The following is a 24,885-nucleotide window of genomic DNA, read 5'->3' as shown; positions in this document are numbered from 1 at the left end:
TGATTCTCCGTGGCTCTGACCCTTTGCCTCCTGGGTCTCACCATCTCTGCATGTTTCTCCACACCCCTGACATACTTTCTCTCCGCTGGGCCATCTTGCTGGGTCCGCTTTTCTCCTCCTCCTCCTCTTGCTCCATTTCTCAGCATCGTTGGGACATTAAAAATGTAACAGCGTCCCTGGTGGGGGCGGGGGAGCTAGCCAGCCTGCCCAACTCCCTGTCCCTCCCGTGTCTACCACCGCTTGTGGCCCCCACATACTGAGGCCTTGAGGTTGGCCTGCGCCCTGACCACCCTGGGTCATCGCATCACCATCACTGACTGGCTGGGGTCTTTTAGGCCCCCACCCAACTGTCACAAAACCTGTCTTTTTATGCTGTTCCTGCCTTTCTCAAGATGTCTTCCCAGCTCCCTTTCCCCTGCCCCCCTCTTTCTCTGCCCCCATCCCTGTGGCTGGATTTCATCCTCCATCTCTCCGTTCCATTTCTATGTGTGTCTCTGACACCGTCCCTAAATTTGTTTGACACCCTCCCTCTATTGGCTTCTGTCCCCATGTGTGTATCTCCAGCCTCTCCCTGAATTCCTCTTGCCCCTCTACTGCCCCGCAGGATGTGAGCAGACCCACCTCTACTTCTCCCCTGTCCAGTTCTCCTTCCCTAATGAGAAGAGACAGCAGGCCGGCAGTCCCCTCTCCTCCCATCCCCCTCTGCTACGTGGGGCTGCCTGGCTGACATGGATGAGCAGTGAAAGCCCGGGAGGACTGGGGAGGGGGGCCGGCCAGGCAAGAAGCCCAGGTGGTGCACCCTCATTCCTCGGAGGCCAAGGAGGGGGAAGTTAGAGGAGCCAGGGGCAGGGAAACAGAGATGGATGGAAAGGAGAGGGAGAGAGAGGGTGAAAAAGGAGGAGAGAAAGAGCTTGGAGAGAGATTAGAGAGCCAGAGGAGCAGACAGGGAGAGGGTGAGAAATGGAGAGAGGAAGAGGGGGAGAGAAAGTGAGGGAAGGAGGGGAGGGAGAGACAGAAAAGAGGAGGAAGGGAAGGAGGGAAGGAAAAAGGCAGAGATGAGAGAGAGCAGGACACAAAGGCTCAAGGATGGAGTGTGGGGAAGGGGGACGCTCTCCTCCTCAGGTGCTAAGAGCTTCCTCCGGGGATCAGTGGGGTCTCTGAACCTGCCCCCACCCCCACCCCAGTGTCCCTGCTGGGATGGAACTGTTATCTCAGTTTTCCAAAGAAGGGAATGGAGACTCAGAGGCACTTTCTGGAGCCCACCAGGTAGGGCAGAGCCAAGAAAGACTCTGAAGTCTGCAAACTGGCTGAGGATGCTGGGAAAGTGGCTTGTCCTTTCTAAGCCTCTGTTTCCTCATCTGTCGAATGGGAACAGGAACTGGACCTGTCCCTTAGGGCGATTGAGAGCCTTCTGCGAGATCACGAAGTCAACGCCTGGCCCAAGGTGGGGAGGATTCTGAGCATTCTGCCAGAGGTGGCAGGCTCTGATTTTATCTCACTGTTTCTGACGCAGAGGGAGAAACAGGCGGAAGGAAAAGTCAGTGCCCCCGCTCTGGGTTCAAACTGGGAGACCATTCCGAGACAGGCTGGGGGGAAAAAAGATCTAGGGCTCCCAGGAGCTCCCTCGCACTTTCTGGCAAACGTTTGTGAAACTCCAAGAGTTTCTAGCTGGGAATAAACAACCGGGTCACCTGCAAAGGGGAAGGGCGAGAGCCTCCCTCACCTGTTTCCTCGCAGCCCCTCCCACTCCTGGGGATGCACCCTTCCCCCAGGGGAGGTGGGGCAAACAGGAGTCGGGGAGGGGGGCGGGGAAGTGGGCACAGCGGAGGGAGAGACAGCGGATTAGGGCGGCGTCTCCTCACGTCCACCTCCCGCTGCGGCTCTGAGGACAAAGGCGCGACGAGAGGAGAGAAGTCCCCCGAAACCGGGAATCCGGAACGGGGACCGTGGAGAGCTCCCGCCCCCGCCCTGCCCCGGCTCGACTAAAGTGAAACCCGGAAAACTTCCCCAGGGATGTCCCCGCCGATCGCTCACAAGGAACGGGAAAGGTCCCAGATGGCGGGACTCTGCCTCCTTAGTCTACGCGGGACACAGGCCGACCGAGCCTCCAGCTTTCAGACAGGGCCTCTGGCTCTTCATTATATCTAGAACCTAAGAGACAGAGTTCCTGCCCACATTTATATCTGAATTCCAGGACATTCCATTGCCCACAGTTAAACCTGGAGCCCAGGAGACAGGGCCTTTTGGCCTCTTCTCCCCCCAGTTCTGTCTGGGACCCTAGAGACAGACAGAGAACCCTGCTCACAATCTGGAACCCACAAGTTCGAGCCCTTCCTGACCCCAATTCTACCAGGACCCCGATAGAAGGAGCCCCTAGCCTTCATTCTCCTTGGGACCCGAGATAGAGCCCTCAGCCCCTATTTCTTCTGGGGCCCAGGAGTTCCTTGTTTTCCGGGTCCAGGAGTCAGAGCCTTCAGCACCCTGGGGCCCGGGGTTGGAGCCCTTAAGCCCTTCCCCAGGCCGTCCGAATTATCATTCTTGGCCCTGTAAGGGGCCCAAAGTCCGAGCTCCCCGCTCGCCCCTATGAAGACATCTGGCTCCCTGCCCTCAATTCTCCCCGGGCCTCAGACTCCCAACTCTGAGAGGAGAGATGGGGGTAGTCTCGCCTTATCATCGCGACCCTTCTGGGGGTAGGGAAAAGGATGGTTTCGCGCGCGGCGGGGAGGCGTCTGCGTTCTCTCACCGGTTTCCCGGACCAGGAGCAGCAGCAACGGCAGTAGCGGCAGCTTCGGCGGCGACAATCTCAACGGCCGGAGGGCTGCGGCCCGGGCCATGGGGGGCCCGGGGAGGGACTGGGCCCGGGCAGGGGCCTGAGGGCCACTCTGCGTGCGCCAATCGACTGGGCAGACGAGCAGGTGCCTGAGTGGCTCCGGCTCCCGGCCGGTTCCCGCGGCGCTCGGCTCTCGGCTCTGCTGTCGAGGTCCGGTTCTCGGGCTCAGCGACCCTGGCCCTTAGATTCTTTCTGGCTTCGAACTAACTGACGTCACAGGACCCACCCCCTTTCTCCCCTCCTCGCCTAGCCGATCTGGCTCCGGCCACGCCCCCTCAGGCAGGTCAGACCCCGCCCCCTCCTGGGATTCCATGTCTGTCTCTGCCCAGGATTCTACGCTTGCCCCGCACCCCCAGCATTCCTCTCCCTCCCCTTCCCAGGATTCTACACCCGCTGCCTCCCAGGACTCTGATCGCCGGCCTCCATGCCCCAGAATTCTCTCCTTGCCCTCTCCAGGCAAACCCCGCCCCTTAGTGCTATAGCCACGCCCCTTTACACACCTAAATTGCCCTCGAGCCCCGCCCCCTGTCTAATAGGGCAAGTACAGCGCTTCCGACTGTCTCCGCTTCCACGAAGTCCCGTCCTCAGGCATGGCCCTGCCCATTCGTTCTCCCCGTAGTCGGCCCTGCCCCTCAGGAGTTCAGTTTGCTCAGGCCTCGGCCCCGCCCCCTTTAGTATTGGATAGGGCCATCTGGACACACATGCGTGAGGCACGTGGTTTCCTATAGACCCGCCCCTCTGGGCCCCGCCCACATGCCGAGACTCCACCCCCTTCCCCGCTTAGCCTCTTTCCCCGTTCTCTCCCCGCGCTCACTGTCTTGTCTGGCAGGTCTGTCCGCATCTCAGCCTATCCTCATCTCTTTCTAATCTCTGCCTGAGACTTTGAGAGTCGCCGCGTCGTGTCTTTTTAGATTCCTGTCTTTTAGTGTCTCTGTCTTTGTGAGTCTCTCTGCCTCTTTTTCCGTCCCTGTGTTTATCTCTGGGTCTTTCAGTTTTCACGTTTCTGTGTCGCTTGGTGTTCCTGGTCTCTTTCTTCCTGGTGGTGTTTCTATCACTGTCTCTGTGTCACTTGGTTCTTGTCTTTTTTCATCCCTTGGACTCTGGCTCTGTCTCTCTCGCTCCCTGCATCTGTGTCTGTCTCTACCCCTGTCACTCTGTGGGTTTCTATCTCTGTGTCTTTCTCTTCCCTGTGTTTCTCGGTGTGTCTGGTTTCTCTCTCCGTCTCTCTTGACCTCTCTGCGTCCCGCAGCCCTCTCCTCCTGCATCTGGTCCGCACCATCGCCTTACTGCAGTCTTCCGCCAGGAGGCAGCACAGACCGCTCCCAGAGGTCGGCTGGCCCTGCGGGGTTGGGTTACGATCGGGCCTCCAGACTTGACTAGTCCCTCCCCGTGTCCTTGTCCCACTTCTCCTATCTTCCCAACCTCCTCCCGTCTTTGTGTCTCTCGCTCTGACTCGGCCCCTTTGTCTCTCCCCGGCGGCTCCCGCTCCTCCCCTCCCCCACCTACCTCTTCACATTCCTTGGACTGCCCGGGGGAGCTGGTGAGGCCGCCCAGCGTGTAGGGGCGAGGGCGGCAAGCAGGAGGCTGAGGGAGACGATGCCATTGAGCGCTTGAAATCACTTGGTTCAAGTTCCTCGGAAAAGTAGCTGATAAGCTGGGGGCTGATGCGTTGGGCCCTACCGAGAGGACCCCCATAGACTTGCCCTCCCTTCCCACCTGCCACACACCTGAGTTTTCCTACCCAGAAATGCAAGATCTTAAGTAGTGGAGACTCTTACTGACTGGCATTCACATCTTGGTAATAATACTGTTAATAAATGTATTTAGCACTGACTATGTGCCGGGTGCTAATCCAAGTCCGCTGTATTATCTCAAATAACCCCCCACAGCACCCTATGTGATGAGGAAACTGAGGCACAAAGAAAGAAGTGACTGGATCCAAAGTCAAAGAGTTGGCTACTTGTCAGTTGGTGGTGGTTTAGTCACTAAGTCGTGTCCGACTCCTGCGACCCCATGGACTGTAGCCCGTCAGGCTCCTCTGACAATGGGATTCTCTGGGCGAGAATACTGGAGTGGATTGCCGTTTCCTTCTCCAGGGGATCTTCCCAACCCAGGAGTTGAACCTGGGTCTCCTGCATTGCAGGCAGATTCTTTACCAGCTGAGCCACCAGAGATGCCCACTTGTCAGTTAATTCCACACAAAAATCGCACGAAGGGAGATTTCACGATCCCCATTTCACTGAAAAGCACACAGAGCATAGAGAGATTCTCTGCCCCCATGCCTCCCAGCAAGGAAGTAGCAGGCTAGGACCTTCCCATGGTGTGTCTCTCAGCCTGGCATGAGGTCAGCTGGACAAATACAGTCGTCACCTCCCCCCCCCCCCACCCTTATCTGCAGTTTCAGTTACCCCGCGTCAACCCCAGTCCAAAAATATCAAACGGAAAATTCCAGAAATAAAAATCCATCAGTTTTTAACCATTCTGAGAGGCATGATGAAGTCTCGAGCCCTAAACATAAATCATCCCTCTATCCAGTGCTTATACACTACCTGCCTCTGAGTCACTTAGTAGCCGGTTGCATTGTCAGATGGATTGCAGTGGTGTCACGGGGCTGATGTCCAAATGACCCTCATTTTTTTAATAATGGCCCCAAACACAAGAGTAGTGATGCTGGCAGTTTGGACATTCTCTTGCTGTCCTTATTTATAGATGAAAGTTTGTCACAGGGATGTGTATATAGAAAAAAACACAAAACACTGTATATGTAGGGTTCAGTACAATCCACACATCCACTGGGGTCTTGGAATGTATCCCCTAGATAAAGGAGAATGACCGTAGGTGCATAGTAAATTCTCTCTAGAACTCTGTCCTTCTCTTCCCAATCTGGGGCCAGACTAGAGGGCCAGGATCTCTGGGGTTAGTGCCAACTTTGCTACTGATTTGCTTTGTGAAATTCTGCCCTCTTCCCCCATTCCTCCCTTGGACAAAATAACCAGTCCCCAAGGAGAGTTTCTCCAGGAAGTTCCCCCCTTTAGCACCCACTCTTCTCCAAGCCTGTCAAGGAGTGTGCTCAACTGTCTCCTGGCTCTTCTTTGTGAGCTGGGGTGAGCCCAGGAGATAAGCCTGAGTAGGCTGGAATTTCATGCCCCTAGTCACATGCATAAAGGGACTTGGATAAGGCTGAGCACTACCTTGTGTGTTTGTTGACAGATGACTGGGTGAGTCTCATACCTGGGGAGTTGACTTCTAGCGTCAAGGAGTCTCAGAGGTGACACTTCACTGAAGAGTCATAACCACTAGGAGGTAGGGGCACAGAGCCAAAGGCTTCCTGATGGAGCTAGGCAGTTGATGCCAAGTATTATATTTTACCTGCCCTTTAACCAGTCTGTCCTAAAGGAAATGTGTGCTAAGTCGCTTCAGTTGTGTCCGACTCTTTGTGACCCTATGGACTGTAGCCTGCCAGGCTCCTCTGTCCATGGGGTTCTGCAGGCAAGAATACTGGAGTGGGTTGCCAAGCCCTCTTCCAGAGCGTCTTCCCAACCCAGGTTTTGAACCTGCATCTCTTACATCTGCTGCATTGACAGGCAGATTTTTAACCACTAGTGCCAACAGGGAAGGCCATTAAAGGAAACCACCCTGAATATTCACTGGAAGGACTGATGCTGAAGCTGAAGCTCCAATACTTTGGCTACCTGATGCAAAGAGCCAACTCATTGGAAAAGACCCTGATGCTGGGAAAGATTGAGGACAGGAGGAGAAGGGGGCAACAGGGAACAATATGGTTGGATGGCATCATCGACTCAATGGACATGAGTCTGAGCAAACTCCAGGAGATAGTGAAGGACAGGGAAGCCTGGCGTACTGTATGTAGTCCATGGAGTTGAAAAGAGTTGGACATGAATGAGCGACTGAATAATAACAAAACCTCTTCCATACTAAGCCCTTATGGTTCAGAGTGAGCCTGGCCCAGTCCTGGCCAATCAGAGCATTGGGTCCCCTGGCCACAGGGATTGGTTCAGGGATGGGGGTGGGACTCATTCCTGACCAATGAGAACTAGCCCTGAGATGTCTTGAACAAATAGGGAAGGGACACCTCTTTTGATGAGGGTTGCTAAACTGGTAAAGGAGAAGGCAATGGCACGCCACTCCAGTACTCTTGCCTGGAAAATCCCATGGACGGAGGAGCCTGGTGGGCTGCAGTCCATGGGGTCGCTAAGAGTCGGGCACGACTGAGCGACTTCACTTCACTTTTCACTTTTATGCACTGGAGAAGGAAATGGCAACCTACTCTAGTATTCTTGCCTGGAGAATCCCAAGGGCTGCGGAGCCTGGTGGACTGCCGTCTATGGGGTCGCACAGAGTCGGATACGACTGAAGCGACTTAGCAGCAGCAGCTAAACTGGTAAAACACTGGTACTCTGGGTGCCTCCGGAGACAAAAGAAGCTGCCTGTGCATGGAGGACAGGAGAGCTGAGAAATGCAACAGGCCAGCTTTCTGATGAGACTATCTGAGCCCCTGGATCCAGCTATGCCTGAAAGTAGTCAGTCTTTGACCTTCCTGGTTATATGAATGAATAATTTTCCCTTTTCATTTACACTTTTTTTTTTTTTGTCATTTGCAACAAAACACATCTTTACTAATAAAATCTGTATGAGTCCAGAGGTGCCACAAATTCCTGTAAAGTTCCAAGGACAAGGAGTGTTGTTAGTTGTTCAGTCGTGTCCTACTCTTTGCAACCCCGTGGACTGTAGCCTGCCAGGCTTCTCTGTCCATGGGATTTCCCAGGCAAGAACACTGGAGTAGGTTGCTATTTCCTTCTCCAGGGGACCTTCCAGACTCAGGGATCAAACCCAGATCTCCTGCACTGCAGGCAGATTCTTTACTGTCTGCGCCACTAGGGAAAACTTGTCAGAATTCTTAAAGATGTCCTGGCTTTGAAGGAGAGGCAATCTTTGTTACAGTGCGGGAAACGAGAGAGGACATTCCAGGTGGGAGAATAGTAAATTCACAAAAGCACAAGATGTGAGAGACAGAGCGGTGGGTATGTGTGAGGGGTGACATCTTAGCAGGTCCTGAATGCCCGGTGAAGGGTGACTCATGGTCCTAAGAGCAAAAGGGAGCCACAGAAGGTTGAGGAGCAAGAGGAGTCCACTCTGAACTTGCCTTTATTTCCTGGAGCCCCAGATCATGGTGGTTCATCACCCCCACACCTGCTGCCCCTTCCCCCAGACCCTTGGCCAAGGTGGGAGGAGGGGTCAGACTAAGGAGGGCACAGGCTGCCATCTGTATGCAGATTGCCTGGGATGCCATGCAGATGAGGGATCTTATGCAAATGTATGCCCTCTTGGGAGGCAGGCCAAGACCCTCCTCTCATTAATTTGGGGACCAGGTGCTGGGCGGAGCATCCCTTTCTCCCTGGGGTTCCCTCTCTCCCCTCCTCCAACCATCTGTTCCCTCCCCCTCCAGCTCCCCAAATCCTGCCCCCCCCCACCAATATCTGCCCTTAATGTGGTATCTCTCTCCACCCGGTCCCTTTCTTGCTTTTCTTTCTGTCCCTCCATTTTCCATGAGTGATAATAATAACAGTACTAAAGACATATTGAACACATGCTCTGTGCCAGGCTTTGCACTAAACACTTTTCACAGCTATCAAATTCTCCCAATCATTCTATGATTTCTCTGTGTGTCTGCTGTATTTTTAAAAAAGGACATTCCATTCTGGGTGGGGGAGGGAAGGATTGGGAGATTGGGGTAGCAGATGCAAACTATTATATATAGGATGGATAAACAACAAGGTCCTACCGTATAACACAGGGAACCCTATTCAATATTCCGTGGTAAATCCTAATGGAAAAGAATACGAAAAAGATTGTCTATATATGTAAAACTGAATCACTGTGCTGTACATCGGAAACTAACACATTGTAAAGCAACTATACTTCAATAAAAAAAAAAAATGTGAGCTGAATGTCCATGGGAAGGAGGGAAAGATTGACTAAGCCTCAAGTACCTGAGAGTCCTTGAGCTTCCCTAGTGGCTCAGATGGTAAAGAAACCATCTGCAGTGCAAGAAACCCGGTTCGATTCCTAGGTCGGAAAGATTCCTTGGAGAAGGGAATGGCTACCTACTCCAGTATTCTTGCCTGCAGAACCCCATGGACAGAGGAGCCTGGCGGGCTACAGTCCGTGAGGTTGCAAAGAGTCGGACAAGACTGACTGACTCATTTCACTTCTCCGAGAGTCATTAAGTGACTCCTGGGACTCTCGCTCTGCTCGGCAAAGCCCTGTGCTCACGTCAAGGAGGTGAGAGCCATGTTTTCCTCCACCTGCAGGTGTGGCTGAATGCATTTGCCCCCCACGCAGCCCTGGCAGCTTCCGGGTGTGGCTCCTCCCTGCTGCCCCTCGACTCTGCGCCTGGGGACACCACCACACGGAGAGGACAGCAGAGCCCCATGAACCCCCAAGCTCAGGCGGCAGAACTGTGCTCGTTTGTTCCCATCTCAGCGTGTTAACCTGCCCCATCTCTCTCGTTTCTCACATTTGTTTTATTTATACATTTATTTATTTTTAATCTTTTGGCCACACCCGACAGGAATCTTTGTTCCCCAACCAAGGACTGAACCCTGACCCCTGTGCTGGAAGGTGGAGTCTTAACCACCAGGCCACCAGGGAAGTCCCTCCTGTTTGTTTTAATCTGACTCAATAAATCATGGGATTTGAGCACCTTAATTCAGCCAATGTGAGCTCTTCTGTTGTGGAAATCTCGGAACATTTGCTCAGTTGCCTACAAGGAGGTTCCTATAGCATCTCTTCAACTCCCCACGGCCATAGATGCTACTTGGTCCATCTGGTGGCTGAGTAAACTGAGGACAGAGGGGTGGGGTCACCGGTAGAGACCTCCCAGCATGCACTACACTTGCTCCCCCTCCTCACAGTGGCCGTCCACGGCCCAAGTATGATTTATCTCTATCTGATGGACTCAGGGAGGTAAAGTCACTTGCCCAAGGTCACACTTGTCTGCCCTGCACTGCTTCTGAGCTGCTCTTTTGAAACTTTTTTTCCCCCTCCCTTTCTAACTGGAATGATCTCTCTGAATCCCAGTTCTTTCTGTGTTCCTGTCTGTCTCTGCAGCCCTACCTCTCTGTATGGCACATTACTTTATTGTGCTCCGAAGATACTGCATTTAAAAAAAAAATAAATTACAGGTTTGTGGTAACCCTGTGTCTATTGGTGCCATCTTCCCGACAGCCTTTGCTCGCTTTGTATCTTTGTGTCACGTTTGGTAATTCTTGCAATATTCCAAGGTTCTCCATTGTTCGTCTGTTTGTTATGGTCACTGATGAGTGACCTTTGATGTGATCACTATGACTCACTGAAGGCTCAGACCATGGTTACCATTTTTAACCAGAAAGTGTTTTGTTTTTCAAAGTGTTTCTTAAGTTAAGCTATGTACTTTTTTTTTTTTTTTTAAGGCAGAACGCTATTGCATACTTACTACAGTACAGTGTAAACGTAATATATGCACTGGGAAACTGAAAAATTTGTGTGACTTGCTTTATTGTGATCTTCGCTTTATTGCTGTGGTCTGGAATTGCACAGTAAATAGATCCAGGACATGTCTCTATTTGTCTGTCTTTGCCTCTCTCTCCCCACATCTCTGTCTGACTCAGTGGCTCTCTCTCATTTCTGAGCTGCCCCAGCCCATCCCTCTGACCTCCCTCTTAGCCTCTCTGTTCTCCTTTCAAATGCCTCTCCCTCCGCTTCGGCAAGTCTCTGTTTCGCTGTTTCTGCCATCTCTTCTCTCCGCCTAGATCCCTTCGTGGGGGTTCCTCCAAGTTGCCCCTCCTCATCTCCCACCCCGCAGCTGCAGGCCCCAGGCTGTCCTCAGAGAAGATGCCTAAATCCCTAATTCCATCCACTCTACAGCTCAGAGAGAGCTTTTCCTCTGGATGCTTCAATTCCCTCTGGGTCTCTGGCGAGAGAGACTGGGCATTTTTTACTTAAGGGGACAGCACCCCACCTCCCCCCAAAGGCACTGGTCTTCAGGGGCCAGGTTCAGCTCCCTCTGGACCCCCAGCACCTCTCTTCTCCAGCTTTTTCCAGCTGAGTCACTCTCCATCCCTTCTCTCTCATTTCTTTCTCCATGACATCAGATTTCTTCTGAGGTCCAGCAAGGGGGTGGGAGAGCCAGCAGGGCCAGAGCGTCACCTGCACCCCCTTCCCCTCTCATCCCCTAGAGGAGGCGGCTCTGGCCACAGGATGGTGTCCAGGTGACAGACAGCATTTATTCCAGACTCCAGTGTCCACAGACGATGGGGTCAGGGCAGGGGGCGGGGATCCAGTGTCAGACTCTGCAGCAGGACGTCAGGTGGGAGGCGGGGACCAGCAATGGAGGCAGGAGGTAAAAATAGCCCCAGCCAGCGACCCTCGAGCCTCGTCCCAGGCCAGGACTTGGGCTCGGGTCCAGGAGCTATTCTGGGGCCTGGGAGAGTCACAATCCCTGGAGGAAGGTCCCCTCCCTCCCAGGCCGCTGTGATCCCTGCCCAGCCCACAGAGGAAGGAAGGGAGGGCCCAGAGAGGGAAGAGGGAAGGCCAGGAACGTGGGGGCAGGCGGAGGTGTGAGCAGGGCTGGTTTTCTGATGCTTGCCACTCCGGGTCGGGTTCAATGACTGCCTCTGGGAAGGTCCTCAGGCTCAACACTGGGGAAAAGATGGGGAGATCAGCCTGGGCCCACAGCGGCTCTTCCACCTGCAGTGGCCCCCTCTCCCCAGGGGCCCAGGCCCTCACTCACCTCATCTCCAAAGCCCCTGCTCCCATGCTTGGCTCCTCCAGAGGTACTCCCCATGAGAAGGCCTGTCTGCTCCGGCTGCTCTTTTCCTGAGTGGCTCAACTTGGGTTCCCCAGGGGGCCTAGTGGGAGGAGGCAGTGTGTTGGAGGTGGTCATGGCCAAGGAAGGAACTGGTCATGGGTGTGTCGGATGGGGACAGACTTGGCGATGGGTGGGTGGGAATGAGCTGGGGGTGAGGTAGGAGGTGGAAGTGGCCCTGGGGTCAGGGATGGGATGAGGACATGCTTGACGCTGTTCTTGGAGTTGGAGCTGGTGATGTCACTGGGATGAGTTTGGGGGAGGGCTGTGGGGATGGCTGGGCTTCCCCGGTGGCTCAGTGGAAAAGAATCCACCTGCCATGCAGGAGTTCCAGGAGAGGTAGGTTCAATCCCTGGGTCCAGAAGATGCTCTGGAGGAAGGCATGGCAACCCACTCCAATACTCTTGGCTGGAGAACCCCATGGGCAGGGGAGCCTGACGGGCTATATGGTCTATGGGGTCGTAAAGAGTTGGACATGACTGAGGCGACTTAGCACGCACGTACGCACGTGATGATGGCTGTGGACTGGAGTTGAGGGTGGCCGTGTGGTTGCCGTTGGAGATAAGGTTGGATGGGGATGGGTTTGGAGTTAGGAATGGGATGGGGGGATGTGCGGGGGGCTTGGGATGGGGAGGTGGCTGAAGCTGTGTTTGGTTACTGGATGTGCGCTGGAGCTGAGGGTGTGGCTGAGGGAGAGGTTGGGGTTGGAGAGGAAGCTGGAGGTATAGATGAGGTTACTTTGGGATTGGGGTGGGCGTGGATCACAGGTGGGGATGAGATTGGGGATGGGGTTAAGGTGAGCTTGGGGTGGTCTGGGAGTTAGTTACGGGTTGGGTGGGGTTGAGGAGAGGGGAGGGGACAGTCATGGTCCAGGCTGGAGGTTGGAGATGGGATGGCATCTTATTTGCCGATGGAGTTGGGGTTGGGGCTGTGGTTGCTTTGGGGCTGAGGTCGGGGTGAGGTCAGGGTTGGGGTAGAGAGGTCAGTTTCAAGGTTTCAGGCCACTCACGGAGGCCCCTTCTCGCTCCGCCGGCAGCAGCCGGGCCGCCCCTTGCGTCTCATGCAGTAGAAGACGGCAACGACGAGGAGCAGGAGGCCCACGCTGATGGCCACGGCCATGACCGCCACGCCAGCCTGGGAGGTCTGGGGGGCCACTGCGGGGTGGGGGGGGAGGGGTCAGCCAGCAGCCCGCTGTCTGCCCTGCACCCGGTGTCGGTCCCACCACGGTGGTTACTCACCGGTTCCAAAGTGGAAGACGTGATGGGTGTTCCCGAGAGGGTTGGAGGCCTCACAGGAGACGCCGTCTTGGCTCAAGGCACTGGTCACCTTCAGGGTCAGGGAGCTGCTCACCCAGCCCTGGCCTCCAGGGGCTGGTTCTGTGGGCTGTGGAGGCTCAGGTCAGGCCCAGGTTTGCAAAATCAAGGGCTTGGTGTGTGGGCAGAGGTGAAAAGGAAGTGGTTGGTGGAGGTGGAGGGTGGGGAGGACAGGATGAGTGGACCGTTAAAGGGGCTGGGATTTGGGGAGGGTCAGAGGAGGGTCCCTTACGCTGCCGCCCAACTGGCTCCAGGTGAGTTTGGGCTCCGGGTAGCCGCGGGCGTAGCAGATCAGGGTGACTTTATCTCCTTCGGTCCAGCTGCCTTCGGCCTTGGGCTGAGTCTCCTTTGCCTTTAACTCTGGTGTCCCTGCGGGTGGTGGGGCGGGAAAGGGGGTAAGATGTAGGCACCCCAGGAAAGGAAAGGAGGGAGAGAAAAAGAGGAGAGAAGGACCAGCTGTGGACCCATCTCATTTGTCCTGGCCCCCCACACTCCCCCATACTATCCCCATCCCAGCCTGCCTATACCCCGAACCTTGAACCAGCAGCCTGAAGCTCCGGGTGCGACTCAGGAGGGGGATATTGGGCATGTAGGCCTCACACGTGTATGTGCCGGCGGAATCGAAGGTGACGGAGTGGAGGGAGAGTGTGGGGTCCTCCCCCATGGGTGCTGAGTCCTGGGTGGGGAGAGAAACAGCAGGCACCAGCTGGGTGTGAGAGGCAGGGAGGGGTTGATGAAAAGGGGAGGGTCCCGTGCTGGGGAGGGACGCCTTCCCTTCTCACCTTGGTCCAGTGTAGGATCGGGGTGGGCAGGCCTCGTGCAGAGCAGGTCACGGTTGTGCTGTTACTCAAAGATAAGGAAAGCTCCTCCCCTGTGCTGAGCTCCAGGGAGTCCAGGTCTGGAGTTGGGGGAACAGAATGTCACCTTCCCCAGACCCTCACCCGATCAGTTAGGGGATCCCCAGGGCTTTTGAGAAGGGCAGACGTGAATGGACAATCGTCAGCAGAGAATGCCAACTTCTCCTCAGCTCCACGAGCACTCCACTCTCTCATCTGGGCCCTTGAGCCCAGATCTAGGAGTCTGACTCCAAAATACATGCCCATGGGGCTTCCCTGGTGGTCCAGTGGCTAAGACTTTATGCTCCCAATGCAGGGGGCCTGGTCGGGGAACTAGACCCCACATGCCACAGTGAAGACCTGGTGCAGCCAAATTAAATAAATAATGTTAAACACTTAAAACAACAACAACAAAACCCCAAAATACAGGCCCACTTTGACCACCTGCCTCCAGAGCTGACATCTGAGCTCAAGGTTAATGGATAACCTGGGAGGTGTTGGGCGCTCCTTCTCTGACTACTCCTCACGCCTTGGCCTTCTCTCCTCCACACGACCCGTTTTTTTCCATCAAGTCTTTCTCTGCTCTGTCCCCCAAATGGATCTTCTCACTTCTTTCCATCTCTGACCCTGGGGTCAACTGCCTTGACCACTGCAGCCACGTCCTCACTGGTCTCTGTACTGGGCAGGACTCCTGTCCTCTCTGGTCCATTCTTTGGTGAGCAGCCAGAGGGATCTTTTCTTTTTTAAATAGTGAAAGTGTAGTTGCTCAGTCGTGTCCAAGTTTGACTTAAAAAAAAAAATTGTTTTTACAATTTATTTAATTTTGGCTGTGCTGGGTTCTTTAAAATACAAAAACAAAAACAGCCCACTCCTCTCTCTCTCTCTCTCTCTTTTTTTGTAGTGCCCAGGCTTCTATAGTTGCATCACAGGGTTTAGTGATGGTATGTGGGAATCTTAGTTCCCCAACCAGGGATTGACCCCAGGTTCCCTGCATTGGGAGTGGGGAGTGTTATCCACTGGACTACCAGGGAAGGCCCCCAAAGGAATCTTTTCAAAACACACACTGGTCAGCCCTTGCCTCTGCTTAAATTCTTGCAGTGAGGAAAACACAAAACAAAACAAAACCCTGCAGTGGTTCCCCAGTATGGTGGGCATACAGGCCTCTTTCTTTGATGAAGCCAAAAAGTCCTGCCTGGTTGACCCTGCCCACTGCTTCAACCTCATCTCCCACCTTCCCCTCTTGTTCCCTGAGCTCCGGCTAGCCTGTTCTTTCCCTGTTGTCCTCCAGTATGCCAGTGTGGGCCTCAGGGCCCTTGCATGTGCTGTTTCCGCAGCCTGGAATGCTTTTCTTCTGACTCATCATAGCTCTGGTTCCATTCTTTGGTTTCCTACACATGTTCCCCTTCTCAGAGAGGTCTCTCTGACCCTCTGTCGTGGACACTCAGATTTCCCCTTTGGCAGCAAAGGATTTTCTCCCCCAGCTGTTGAGAAGGGTGTCAGCTGTCAGCCCTCAGCTGTCAGCCCTCTCTGGAAACTGCCTGAGAGAGAGCCCCTGGCTCAAGGTCATGTCCCCTCCTTCCCTAGGCAGCCCACATCCAATGATAGGTTGACGTGGACGTACAAAAGACCCAGGCCCTGTACCCCAACTGGGGATCTCTCAGCCCTGTGAGCATGCAGAGGTCTTCCTTAGCTGAAGCCCAATTTCCACCTCTGCTGTATCCTGCTTCCTTCCCTCATCACCCACCAAGAGGTGTAGATACTGGGGCACTTGCCATAAATTTCCTTCCTGCAGTCAGAATCTTCAGCCCCCAACACCCTCCATGGAAAATAATCCCTGCTCGCCGCACCACTTCCTTATCCCACTCCTTTGCGTTAGTCTCTGTAGAGGCAGGACTGTGACTCAAAGTGTGTGTTCAAAAAAAAAAAAAGTGTGTGTTCAGCATTTAACATCTGTGTCCCCTACTGGACCCTGGAGCCTGGCGGAGGCTGGGGCTTCACTGTCTTGTTCACGTGTGGCATAGGGTCTAGTCCCAGGAAGGGAGGTGACAGGAGTGCCCAGCAGGCACAGAGCCTTTGCTCAGGGCTTGCGTGCAGGTGGGCCAAGAAGGCTTCTTGGAAGACTGGGACCCGACAGATGGGTTAGGATTGGATGGAAGAGAAAATCGGGAGTTACTGTAGGAAAGAGGAGAAGAGCTTGGGGTGTGATGGGGAGGAGGGTTCGCCTAAGATGAGGCCAGTAGGGTGGGTCTTGAAGGCTGGGGTGAAACATGTGGGTCTTATCCCCAGAGGACTGGGGAGCTACAGCAGGTTCTAGGCAGCGGAAGGTCAGGTGTATGCCTTGGAAAGGGGTCTCTGGCTGCCTTGCATGGGAGACTGGAGGGGCCGGGGCCATTGAGACCAGGCTGGGCACCACAGAAAGGGTTGGAGACAGGGCTGCGGGTGGGCGGTGAGGGTGAGGAGACTGCTGATGCCAGGGCCCCCCTCCCGCTCCGGAGGCGCTCACAGGCCACGCGCAGATCCAGGGTTTTGGAGAGATCTGCGTCCTCGGGGGCGTCGTAGTCCTCTACCCTGCAGCCATAGGTCCCGCTCTGGTTCCGCTGTACCCTCTCCAGTGTCAGGTTCCCCTCAAGACTTGTTTTTAGCACATTCTCCTGCTTGTCCTGGGGGAGACCAGGAGTGAGGAACCCAGTTCAGGAGATGCTCTGGGCTGGCAGGGTCAGGTTAGGTCCGGGGTCACCCAAGCCAGGCATCAAGGTATGTCAAGACTCTCACAAATTGGTGAGCTGTCTCACGGATAGCTCCTGGGTCACATGCCTTGCTAAGCCAGGGGTCACCCAGGTGAAGGGTCAGAAGTTGGTGCAGACAAGTAGATTGCACAGGTCAGGGGAATGAAGGGGTGGGTTACCTGAAGCCGAAAAAACGTGTACTCCGGGCTGGGACTGCCGTCCCCCTGGCACAACAGCTGGACAGAGTCACCCTCGCGGACCCAGCCCTCGGCAATGGACTGGCTGCCCAACCAGAACAGCACGCTCTCTGTGGGATCTAAGGGAAAGGGCAGACTCACGATCAGAGTCAAGGGTTAAAGGCAGGGCTAGGTTAAGGGGGAGAGGCCAGCACTGCAGCAAAGGAAAGGGCTATGGTTGGCCAAAGGTAATATCTTTTTTCTTCTTTTTTTTGCCATGCCATGAGGCATGTGGGATCTTAGCTCCTTAACTAGGGATTGAACCCACACCCCCGGCTTTGGAAGCGTGGAGTCTTAACCAAGGAAGTTCCTTAGAGGTCATATTTTGAGGCTCAAGGTTGCACTCGTTCTGAGATCATGGGCTCGAGGTCAGAGGTGGAGAGTACAGGTCAGTGTGTACCTTGGGAAGAGCTCTCTGGCTGCCTTGTATGGGAGACCAGAGGGGCTGGGGGCATCCAGACCAGGACAGGCACCATAGAAAGGGTTGGAGGCAGGGTTGTGGGGGGGTTGATTCCACACTTCCAATGCAGGGGGCGCAGGGTCGATCCCTGGTCAGGGAACTACGATCCCACACGCCTCATGGCGTGGCCAAAAAAAAAAAAGATATGACCCCTAACCTTTGGCCAACCTTAGTCCTTTCCTTTGCTACAATGTGGGTGACAGGTCAGTGTGAGATTCGGGGGGACCCATTTTGGGGTGGAAGCGTGGGGCACAACAGTTAGTCCTGAGACTCCACGAGGTTCAGAGTGTTATGGGGGGGAGTCAGAAGTCAGGATGGGGCTCCTGCTGGCACTTGAGGTCAGAGGTCAGAGGTGAGTACCCACTTCAGCCTGAGGTAATGGTGGGGGAAGGCCTGGAAGGGGTGGGGCAGGTCACCGGGGTCGCCTTGGAGGGGCAGGCCTCAGCGAGAGAGTTCCAGGTGGGGGCGGCCGGGGGCCCAGCTCGGACTCACAGTGCAGGGTGAGGGAGAAGGAAGGGCTGTCCTGGCGGCCATGCTGGCCAGCGGGCAGGTGGTAGTGCACGGAGCAGTGGAAGCTGGCCTCCCGGTCGGGCTTGTGGAGCCGCAGGTAAAGGGTGCTGGTGACAGAGAGCAGGCCGGAGGCCTCCCGGACGGTGCGGGCAGTCATGTAGCCCTCTGTGGGAGGGGGCGGTGGGGAGGCAGTCAGCCAGCCCGGCCACCGCCCAGCCCCAGCCCCTGAGGTCTAGCTGAGCTCCCTCAGGCGCCACTCACCGGAGTTCACCTCCAGGGGCACGGCCAGGGGCTGCCCGTTCCGATACCACATGATCTTGGGGGCTGGGTTCCCGTTGCGGCTGCTGCAAGTGGCTATCTGGGACAGACACAGACCCGCCCGGGCTGGGAGCCAGGTCCCTGGAGTCTGGGGACCAGACCAGACCCAGACACACGAGTCCAGCTCCCAAGCCTCTCCTCCCGGGAGACCCAAGGTTGGAACTCCTGGACCCCTACTCCTGGACTGGGAAGCCCAAGCCCCCAGCTTCTCCCGACCTTGAGCTGTAGGAGCCCAGGACCCCCTCCTCCCCTCAGAATCCTGGAAGCAAGATGCGGCCCAAGGTACCTCCTGGGCAAAGTCATCCATCACAGACAGGGTTCCTTTGTTGGGGGAGACCTCCGGGGCCTCTGGTTTGGCTGCGGGAGGGACTTACAGTCAGGAGCTGGTTCCCAGGGTTCTCACCTCCCTGCCCTTTCCCAGGATGTGTGTGTGTTGTGGGAGGGGGGCGGCGGTTGGAGGGGAGGCACAGACACTCACCAAACACACTGAGCCTGGCGGTGGCCTCGGCAATGCCTGCTGCCCCCGTCTTCACCACGCACACGTAATCGCGCTCGTCACCCACCTGGGCCTCAGGCAGCACCAGGCGCCCCCTGGAGTCCAGCTGGTATGGGGGGCTGCGGCCCTGGGAGCTGAGATCTTTGTCCCAGAGCTTGGACCCATGCAGCTCGGCCCAGGCCAGGCGGTGGCGAGCCCAGGAGCGGTCGACCTGCGGGGGCAGGCGGGGAGCATCTCAGCGAGAGGCTGCCCGGCCGCGGGCCCTCCTCCGTGTCCCCTTTCCCTCTGCCGCTCCGTGGGTCTCCTCTCACGCTCTCTCTCTGGTCCCTCCGTCCTCTCTCCAGCTCTCCCACCCCCGCTCCCTGTCTGTGGTCACCTTTCCCCCTCTCTGGTTCCCTCCTTCCACCTCTGTCTTCCTTTCCTGCCCTGGGTCTCCTGTTTCTCTTTCTCTTTAGTCCCATCCCCGGGCTCCTGCCTTCTGGGTGTCTGCCTCTGAATGTCCTCTTCCAAGAGCCAAGGGACCTCTTTCATTCTAGCCTCAGCTGTGCCCAACACCAGGGTACCCTGGAGAGGGGCTTCCTCTCGCTGGGCCTCCATTTCCCCACCTGTAAAATGGAAAGGCAGCTTGGTGGGGCTCCTAGGGGCTTTCGGGCTCGGATGAGGGGATGAACATTTGCAGCCCCACTGCGCCCTGACTCTCAGGCCCCGCTCTGTCATGTCCTCGTTCCCAGCCCACAGCACTCACCAGAAACCATTCCAGCATGAAATAGTCATGGGTCCCCAAGGGGCTGCAGTCCAGAGTGACAGACTCCCCCCTCATCACCTCCACCAGGGGGGGCACAGACAGGCGGACCTCAGCCTTGGAACCTGCAGGAGGGTGACTGAGCTCTCTCCCACTGCCACCAGGAGGCAGAGCTCTCTAGGTCCCCAGTCCTCCTCCCCCAGCCCCTCCGCCCCCAGACCCAGTGGTCCAGGCCCCCAGCCCCTCCTCCCCCAGACCCAGGGGTCCAGGCCCCCAGCCCCTTCGCCCCCAGACCCAGGGGTCCAGGCCCCCAGCCCCTGCTCCCTCAGATTCAGCTCCTCTCTCCCTTCATCTCTCATTTCTGCATCTCTAAGCTCCAGATCCCATCAGCATGTCTCTCCATCTCTCCGTTCACTTGCAGAACTGAAGACTCCTCCCCTGGGCCACACAGGGCCCCGGTGGCCTCCATACCATCCGCTTGGACTCAAATCCTGTGTGTCCTTGCTTGTCCCCCAGACCAAATGCCCCTTGAGGGCAGGGCCTTGGCGGGCTCATTCCTTAGCCTCCAGCACTTCACCTGGGGCCTGGCACAACGAGATGGATAATCATCTCCATCTCAGTCACCGCCTCTGCGTGTGTGTGCGTGTGTGTGTGTGCGCGCGTGTGCGCCCCTCACCCTGCGTCTCGTCTCTTAGTTTCACGGTTCTCTGCGTTCCTCTCAGTCTCCGTGTTGCCCAGCCCTGCCCCCCGGGTCTCTCCATCCGGAGCAGTGGGGGAGGGGGTGGGGGGCTGGGGCTGGGCCAGAGCTGAGGCAGGATGGGTGTGTGGGCGCGGTGAAGGGGGACAGGGCTGGGCAGGTTTCAGGAATGTGGGAGGGACAGGCTGGCTCAGGCCTGCCCGAGCCCCCTACCCTCGCCTCGGCCCCTCTAACTCTTTGAGAGAGCAGCAGCACGTGCCTCACAGCAGGACAGGGTGGAGGGCTCGGATCCTGGGTCCTGAGGGAGAAGGGAGCAGAGGGCCAGGACTCCTGTCCCAGGATCCGGGCAGGTAGAGGTGAAAAGCGAGCTCTTTCAGCCTCTGGGCTGGCAATCCGGCCTGAGCTCTCAGTTCTTAGAGTCTCCCTCCCTTCCCCGCCCAGCCTGGCCCCGCTTTGCCCCTGGGGACCCACTGTTCGCCATGCTTGTGCCAGGGGCCTGGATTCCCAGGCACCCACCTCTGGCCCGGGCCTGCCCCATGGGAGGGAGTGTGGGGCCAGGCTGGTGCCCAGGGCTGGGTCCAAGCGGTGGAGACAGCAAGGATGGTCAGAGGGATCTCTCTCTCCCCCAGTTCTCTCTTCCCGCAGCCCCTGAGGGCCTCTACCTCTCCTCCAACCCCCACGCAGGTGCGTGGCTTTATCTGGGCCCCCGGGAAGGGGGGCTCTGTCACTTGGAAACACTTGGTTCCGCTGTCACTGCCCAGGGGCTGGGCTCCAGCCCTCTCTGATGGAGCGGGAGGCGAGAGGGGCGGGTCCTTTAGAGTCTGGGCTCTGAATCTGAATAGGGGGAACCCGCAATCGCATGTGACTTGCTGGTTTCTAGCCAGAGGGTCCCTGACCCTCTCAAAACTTGACAACTTTTGAGCGGGGAGTTCCGCTTTGGTCTCTTCTGTCCCCGGGGAAAAGGCACTCCGGCCACTGGAGGCCAGGACCTCTGGGTCCGGGGGAGTAGGGGCCAGGCGGGGGTGGGAGCGGGGGCAGATCCCAGCGTCTGAGCGGGCAGGGAGCGGAGCGCCCGCACTCCTGGGTCCAACGGCTTCTCAGATCGCTTCTAATACACAGCTGAGGATCCCCAGCCCTCTGCCAGGCTGTCGCTGGGTCTCTCCCTGGGAGGGGCACTCCATATCCCTCCTTTCCTGGGGTCCCTGGGGTCGGCGAAAGCCCCTCCCCATCTCCCCTCCCCTCCAAGGCGCGCCCTGCTCTCAGCCCGAGCCATACCTGGGTGCGCCTCCAGCAGGAGCGCGAGCACCAGCAACAGCGGGGCCCCACGGGCCCCAGCCCGCGCGTCTGGGGGCTCCATGTTCAAGGCGGCGGCGGCAGCGGGCGGCGAGCGGCGGGCGGCAGCGGCAGGGACTGAGCCAGGGCTGGGACTCCTCGGCCGCCGGGACTGGAGCGAGGAGGCCCCGCCCCAGGCAGCCCCGCCCCACCCCGCCCTCCCGGTCTCCCCCTCGTCCCCCTCCAAAGCCGGGCGCCAGGCCAGGACCTCCCACTGCCCGGAGCCGACCTCCCAGCGCTCAGCCAGGAGCCAGGCTCCCCGCCCCCCGGCCCCAGGGTGTCAGGCTCCAACTGACCAGCGCCCCTGGCGGGTGACCCGACCAACCAGTTCGGCCGGTGTCCAGAGCGGGGGTCCTCCCTGGACCCCCGCGGATCCTCTCCGCCTCATTCTCACTGGCGGGACCCGTTCCCTCCCCGGCCAGTGACGTGGGCTCCCCTCGTCGTTTTCGACCTGCTGGCCCGGGTCCAACCAGTGGACCTGCACCGGCCTCTCCCAGTCCAACCAGCAATCCTCAGCCTCCCCAGTGGCCAGTGCGCTAGGCTGCTTTCCTGTCTGACCAGCGGCCTGGAACCCACCCGGTTCTAATGTCTAATAGTTCTAATGTCTAACGATCTTCAACACCCAGCTCTGCCCAGGCCTCTGAGATGCTGGCAGGGGTGGGAGCTGTGGGGTGCTCTTCTCTTAGCTTTCCTCCCTAGGGCCCTCCCTCTCTTCCCCCCTTCCAGGGAATCCTAGGAATGCCACCCCCCTTCCTCCCTTTCTCTTCCCTTTACTCCCTTCCAGCTTTGGGGGGAGGGGAAGAGAAACGGGGTTGACAGGTGAGTGGGGGCGGGGAGGAGGCCCAGGCACCTGAGGGAAAAAAAGGAGGAGTCCTGCCATGGGTCACAAGGAAGGGTCACAGGTCAGACTTGGGATCACAGATCAGAGTGTCCAGGGCTCCTTACAAGGCAGGCCTGGCTGGGACAAAATTCCTAGATGCTGGCTGGGGGGTGGGGTGAGATTTCACTGGTTACCCGGGAGAAGCTAGCCCTCAGCTGGTCATGCTGGGAGACTTTCCCCAGGCCTCTGATCAGATGTGGGGGGTGGATGGGCAGAAGAGGGACCACTGGTCAGGCACCAGGGACATCTTGGATTATAGGTCAGCACGGGGGTTATTGGTTAGACTGGTCAAGGCTACTTTGTCCATACAGGAGAGCGATGGTTATAGATGGGAGAGGTGACCTTTTAGCGTTAGCTCCCCTTCTCCAGAAAGCCCTCCGTGCTCTCCTCGGCTGAGTCAAGTGCCCACCTCTGGGCTCCCCCACCTAGCCCTGCGCATTCTGGGTCAGCTCTGTCTGGGGATGAGTTTGTCTCCTCCACTGGACAGAGAGCCAGGAAGGGAAGGGCCAGGGCTGTTGTGATCACTACTGCGTCCCCAGTACTGTCCAGCCCAGGCAAGACATGGAGCAAGAACTCAGGGAAGGTTTGCAAGGCTCAAATGCAGGAGTACACAGGCTCACATGCAAACCCCACCCAGACTGGATCATGGCCCAACACGACCCACTGCAAACTTGCAAGTGGACAAAAGAGCTCCCTGGCACAAGCTTCTACACAGGGACCCCAGGCACCCACTCCCCAGCTCCCCTGCCCCTGGCTCATACACCTTCTGCCTAGGTATATACACCTACCTGCCTAGGCTGCTAGGTATACCCTTTCCTCAACAGCCCCCTTCCACCTTCCTTAATCCAACCAGCCGGGGGGTTCTGGTTCCGGTTCATAAACGTGGGGGTGTGTGGAGTGTGTGCGAAGGAGGAAAGTCATAAATGCCAGAGCCATTTCCTTGAGGGCTTGCACCAACTAGTACTGAAATATCTGTCTTTGTCCCCTACAATTTACTTCCATAAAACAGCCGGAAGGATCCCATTAAAATGTGAGTCAGCCCGTCACCCTTCTGCTCAGATCTTCTCCATCTGAATAAAGTTGAAGTCCTTTCCGTGGTGCGCAATGTCCTGTATCTGGTCCTCATCGCCTCCCTGGCCTCATCTTCCTCTTCTCTGCCCCACCTCGCTAGCTCTTTTCCTGCCACATAGATCTCTTTGACTCCATGCGGTTCCTCCATCGCCAGGCTTGTTTCAGCCTCAGGGCCTTTGCTCTTGCTCTTCCCTCTTGTAGGACATTCTTTCTTGCCATCTCTCCCTCCCTGTCTGGCTTCAAATCTCTACGGCATCATCTTATCACAGAGCTTCCCTTAACCATCCTTTCTGATGCAGCAACTAACCCAGCCCTTTATCTCGCTACATTTTTCCTCTGCAGCACTTATCACTGCCACATATTTATTTTTTATTGTTTTGCACAAAACAGAAGCTCCAAGAGAATGGGAACTTTAGTTCACCACTGTATCCCCAGGGTCTAGAACGGTGCTTGGTGTAAGGAGCTGACTATGCCTGGAATCAATGAATTTTCTAATTCCATTGCTGTCTCATGTGTAGCTACTTAGACATTTTAAGTAACAAGCCCCATATTTCTATACCTTTATCCTATCATCTTATGTACAGTGTGGGATGTGTGTGTGCTCAGTCACTTCCAACTCTGTAGTCCGCCAGGCTCCTCTGTCCATGGGATTCCCCAGGCAAGAATCCTGGAGTGGGTTGCCATTTCCTCCTCCGGGGATCTTTCTGACCCAGGGATCGAACCCAGCCAGATTCTTTACCGCTGAGCCACCGGGGAAACCCACAGTGTGGGCCGGTTACTCTAAACTAGTTCACAGATTGTGGAATACAGCGAGTCATGATGTATTTGGAGGGGGAATGTGTACTCCCCCATGATTCTAGACTTGCATCTGGAAAATGTAACTACTGAGAGTTTGTGTTGTCTTGGGGGCCAGCATGATGTATTTTTATCTGTACAAGACTTAGTTGTGCAAGGAGAGCTTTGATAAGAGGTTTTGGGGTTGGAGACCTCTCTGGTTGCCTAGTGGCTAAGACTCTGAACTCCCAATGCAGGGGGCTGAGGTTCGATCCCTGGTCAGGAACTCGATCCCATATGCCACAACTTAGAGTTCACATACTGCAACTAAGACCTGGCACAGCCAAAATAATAAATAAAAATAAATATTAAAAAAAAGAACTCTTTGGGGAAGAGAATGTAAGTCTAAGCAGAGGATACCTACGGATGCTGAACATTCAAAAGGATGGATTACAATGGCCTTTGTCGGGGTGGGTTAGCTAGCAGCTGCACCCCGCTTTGGGGCTTCCCAGGTGGTGCTAGTGGTAAAGAACCTCCTGCCTGCCAATGCAGAAGAGGTGTGCGTTCGATCCCTGGGTTGGGAAGGTCCCCTGGAGGAGGGCATGGCAACTCACTCCAGTATTCTTGTCTGGAGAATCCCCATGGACAGAGGAGCCTGGCGGGCTACAGTCCATAGGGTTGCAAAGAGTCAGACACAACCGAAGCGACTTAGCATGCACACAACCTCATCCCCACATTAAAAAAAATCCTTGCAGCCAAAAGCCTGTTACCCTCTGTTGAAACCAAACAGATATTTCT

The 24,885-nt window shown here is 56.3% G+C and overlaps 2 protein-coding genes across 4 annotated transcripts in view; both read right to left on the bottom strand.

Annotated features, from left to right (window-relative positions):
• The window catches only part of NECTIN2 (nectin cell adhesion molecule 2), a 33,162-nt gene extending 29,690 nt beyond the window's left edge, over window positions 1–3,472 (bottom strand). For 2 of the 3 annotated variants that reach the window (XM_069551050.1, XM_069551051.1), the window contains exon 1: window positions 2,744–3,451. In XM_069551050.1, the coding sequence (XP_069407151.1) occupies window positions 2,744–2,834 (91 nt within the window). In that variant the 5' untranslated portion in view covers window positions 2,835–3,451. Of the gene's footprint in view, window positions 1–2,743 lie in introns of all 3 variants that reach the window. The other variant, XM_069551052.1, reaches the window with a different exon arrangement.
• Window positions 3,473–10,370: 6,898 nt separating this feature from the next.
• Window positions 10,371–22,050, bottom strand: BCAM (basal cell adhesion molecule (Lutheran blood group)). Its single transcript, XM_069549153.1, has 15 exons — window positions 21,306–22,050; window positions 19,337–19,458; window positions 18,574–18,802; window positions 18,382–18,452; window positions 18,039–18,135; window positions 17,760–17,942; window positions 16,751–16,887; window positions 16,349–16,505; window positions 13,792–13,907; window positions 13,544–13,685; window positions 13,242–13,378; window positions 12,935–13,079; window positions 12,706–12,850; window positions 11,622–11,739; window positions 10,371–11,529 (listed from the first exon to the last, which is right to left on the bottom strand). The coding sequence occupies exons 1-15, from the start codon at window positions 21,385–21,387 to the stop codon at window positions 11,524–11,526; spliced, it is 1,887 nt and encodes a 628-aa protein (XP_069405254.1). The 5' UTR covers window positions 21,388–22,050; the 3' UTR covers window positions 10,371–11,523.
• Between the last annotated feature and the right edge of the window lie 2,835 nt (window positions 22,051–24,885).

The sequence above is a fragment of the Ovis canadensis genome, chromosome 14, assembly GCF_042477335.2.
Source record: "Ovis canadensis isolate MfBH-ARS-UI-01 breed Bighorn chromosome 14, ARS-UI_OviCan_v2, whole genome shotgun sequence".
NCBI classification, from domain to species: domain Eukaryota; kingdom Metazoa; phylum Chordata; class Mammalia; order Artiodactyla; family Bovidae; genus Ovis; species Ovis canadensis.
Note: the sequence above shows the minus strand (reverse complement) of the source record. Positions and strands in the feature narration are given on the sequence as shown.

Bases quoted from the DNA above. Each gene is read 5' to 3' on its own strand.
- BCAM (XM_069549153.1), bottom strand. From the start codon at position 21,387: ATGGAGCCCCCAGACGCGCGGGCTGGGGCCCGTGGGGCCCCGCTGTTG. The intron at 18,453-18,573 runs GTGAGTGTCTGT...TCCCTCCCGCAG, and splicing joins CGCCAGGCTCAGTGTGTTTG to CCAAACCAGAGGCCCCGGAG. The intron at 18,136-18,381 runs GTACCTTGGGCC...TGTCTGTCCCAG, and splicing joins TGGATGACTTTGCCCAGGAG to ATAGCCACTTGCAGCAGCCG.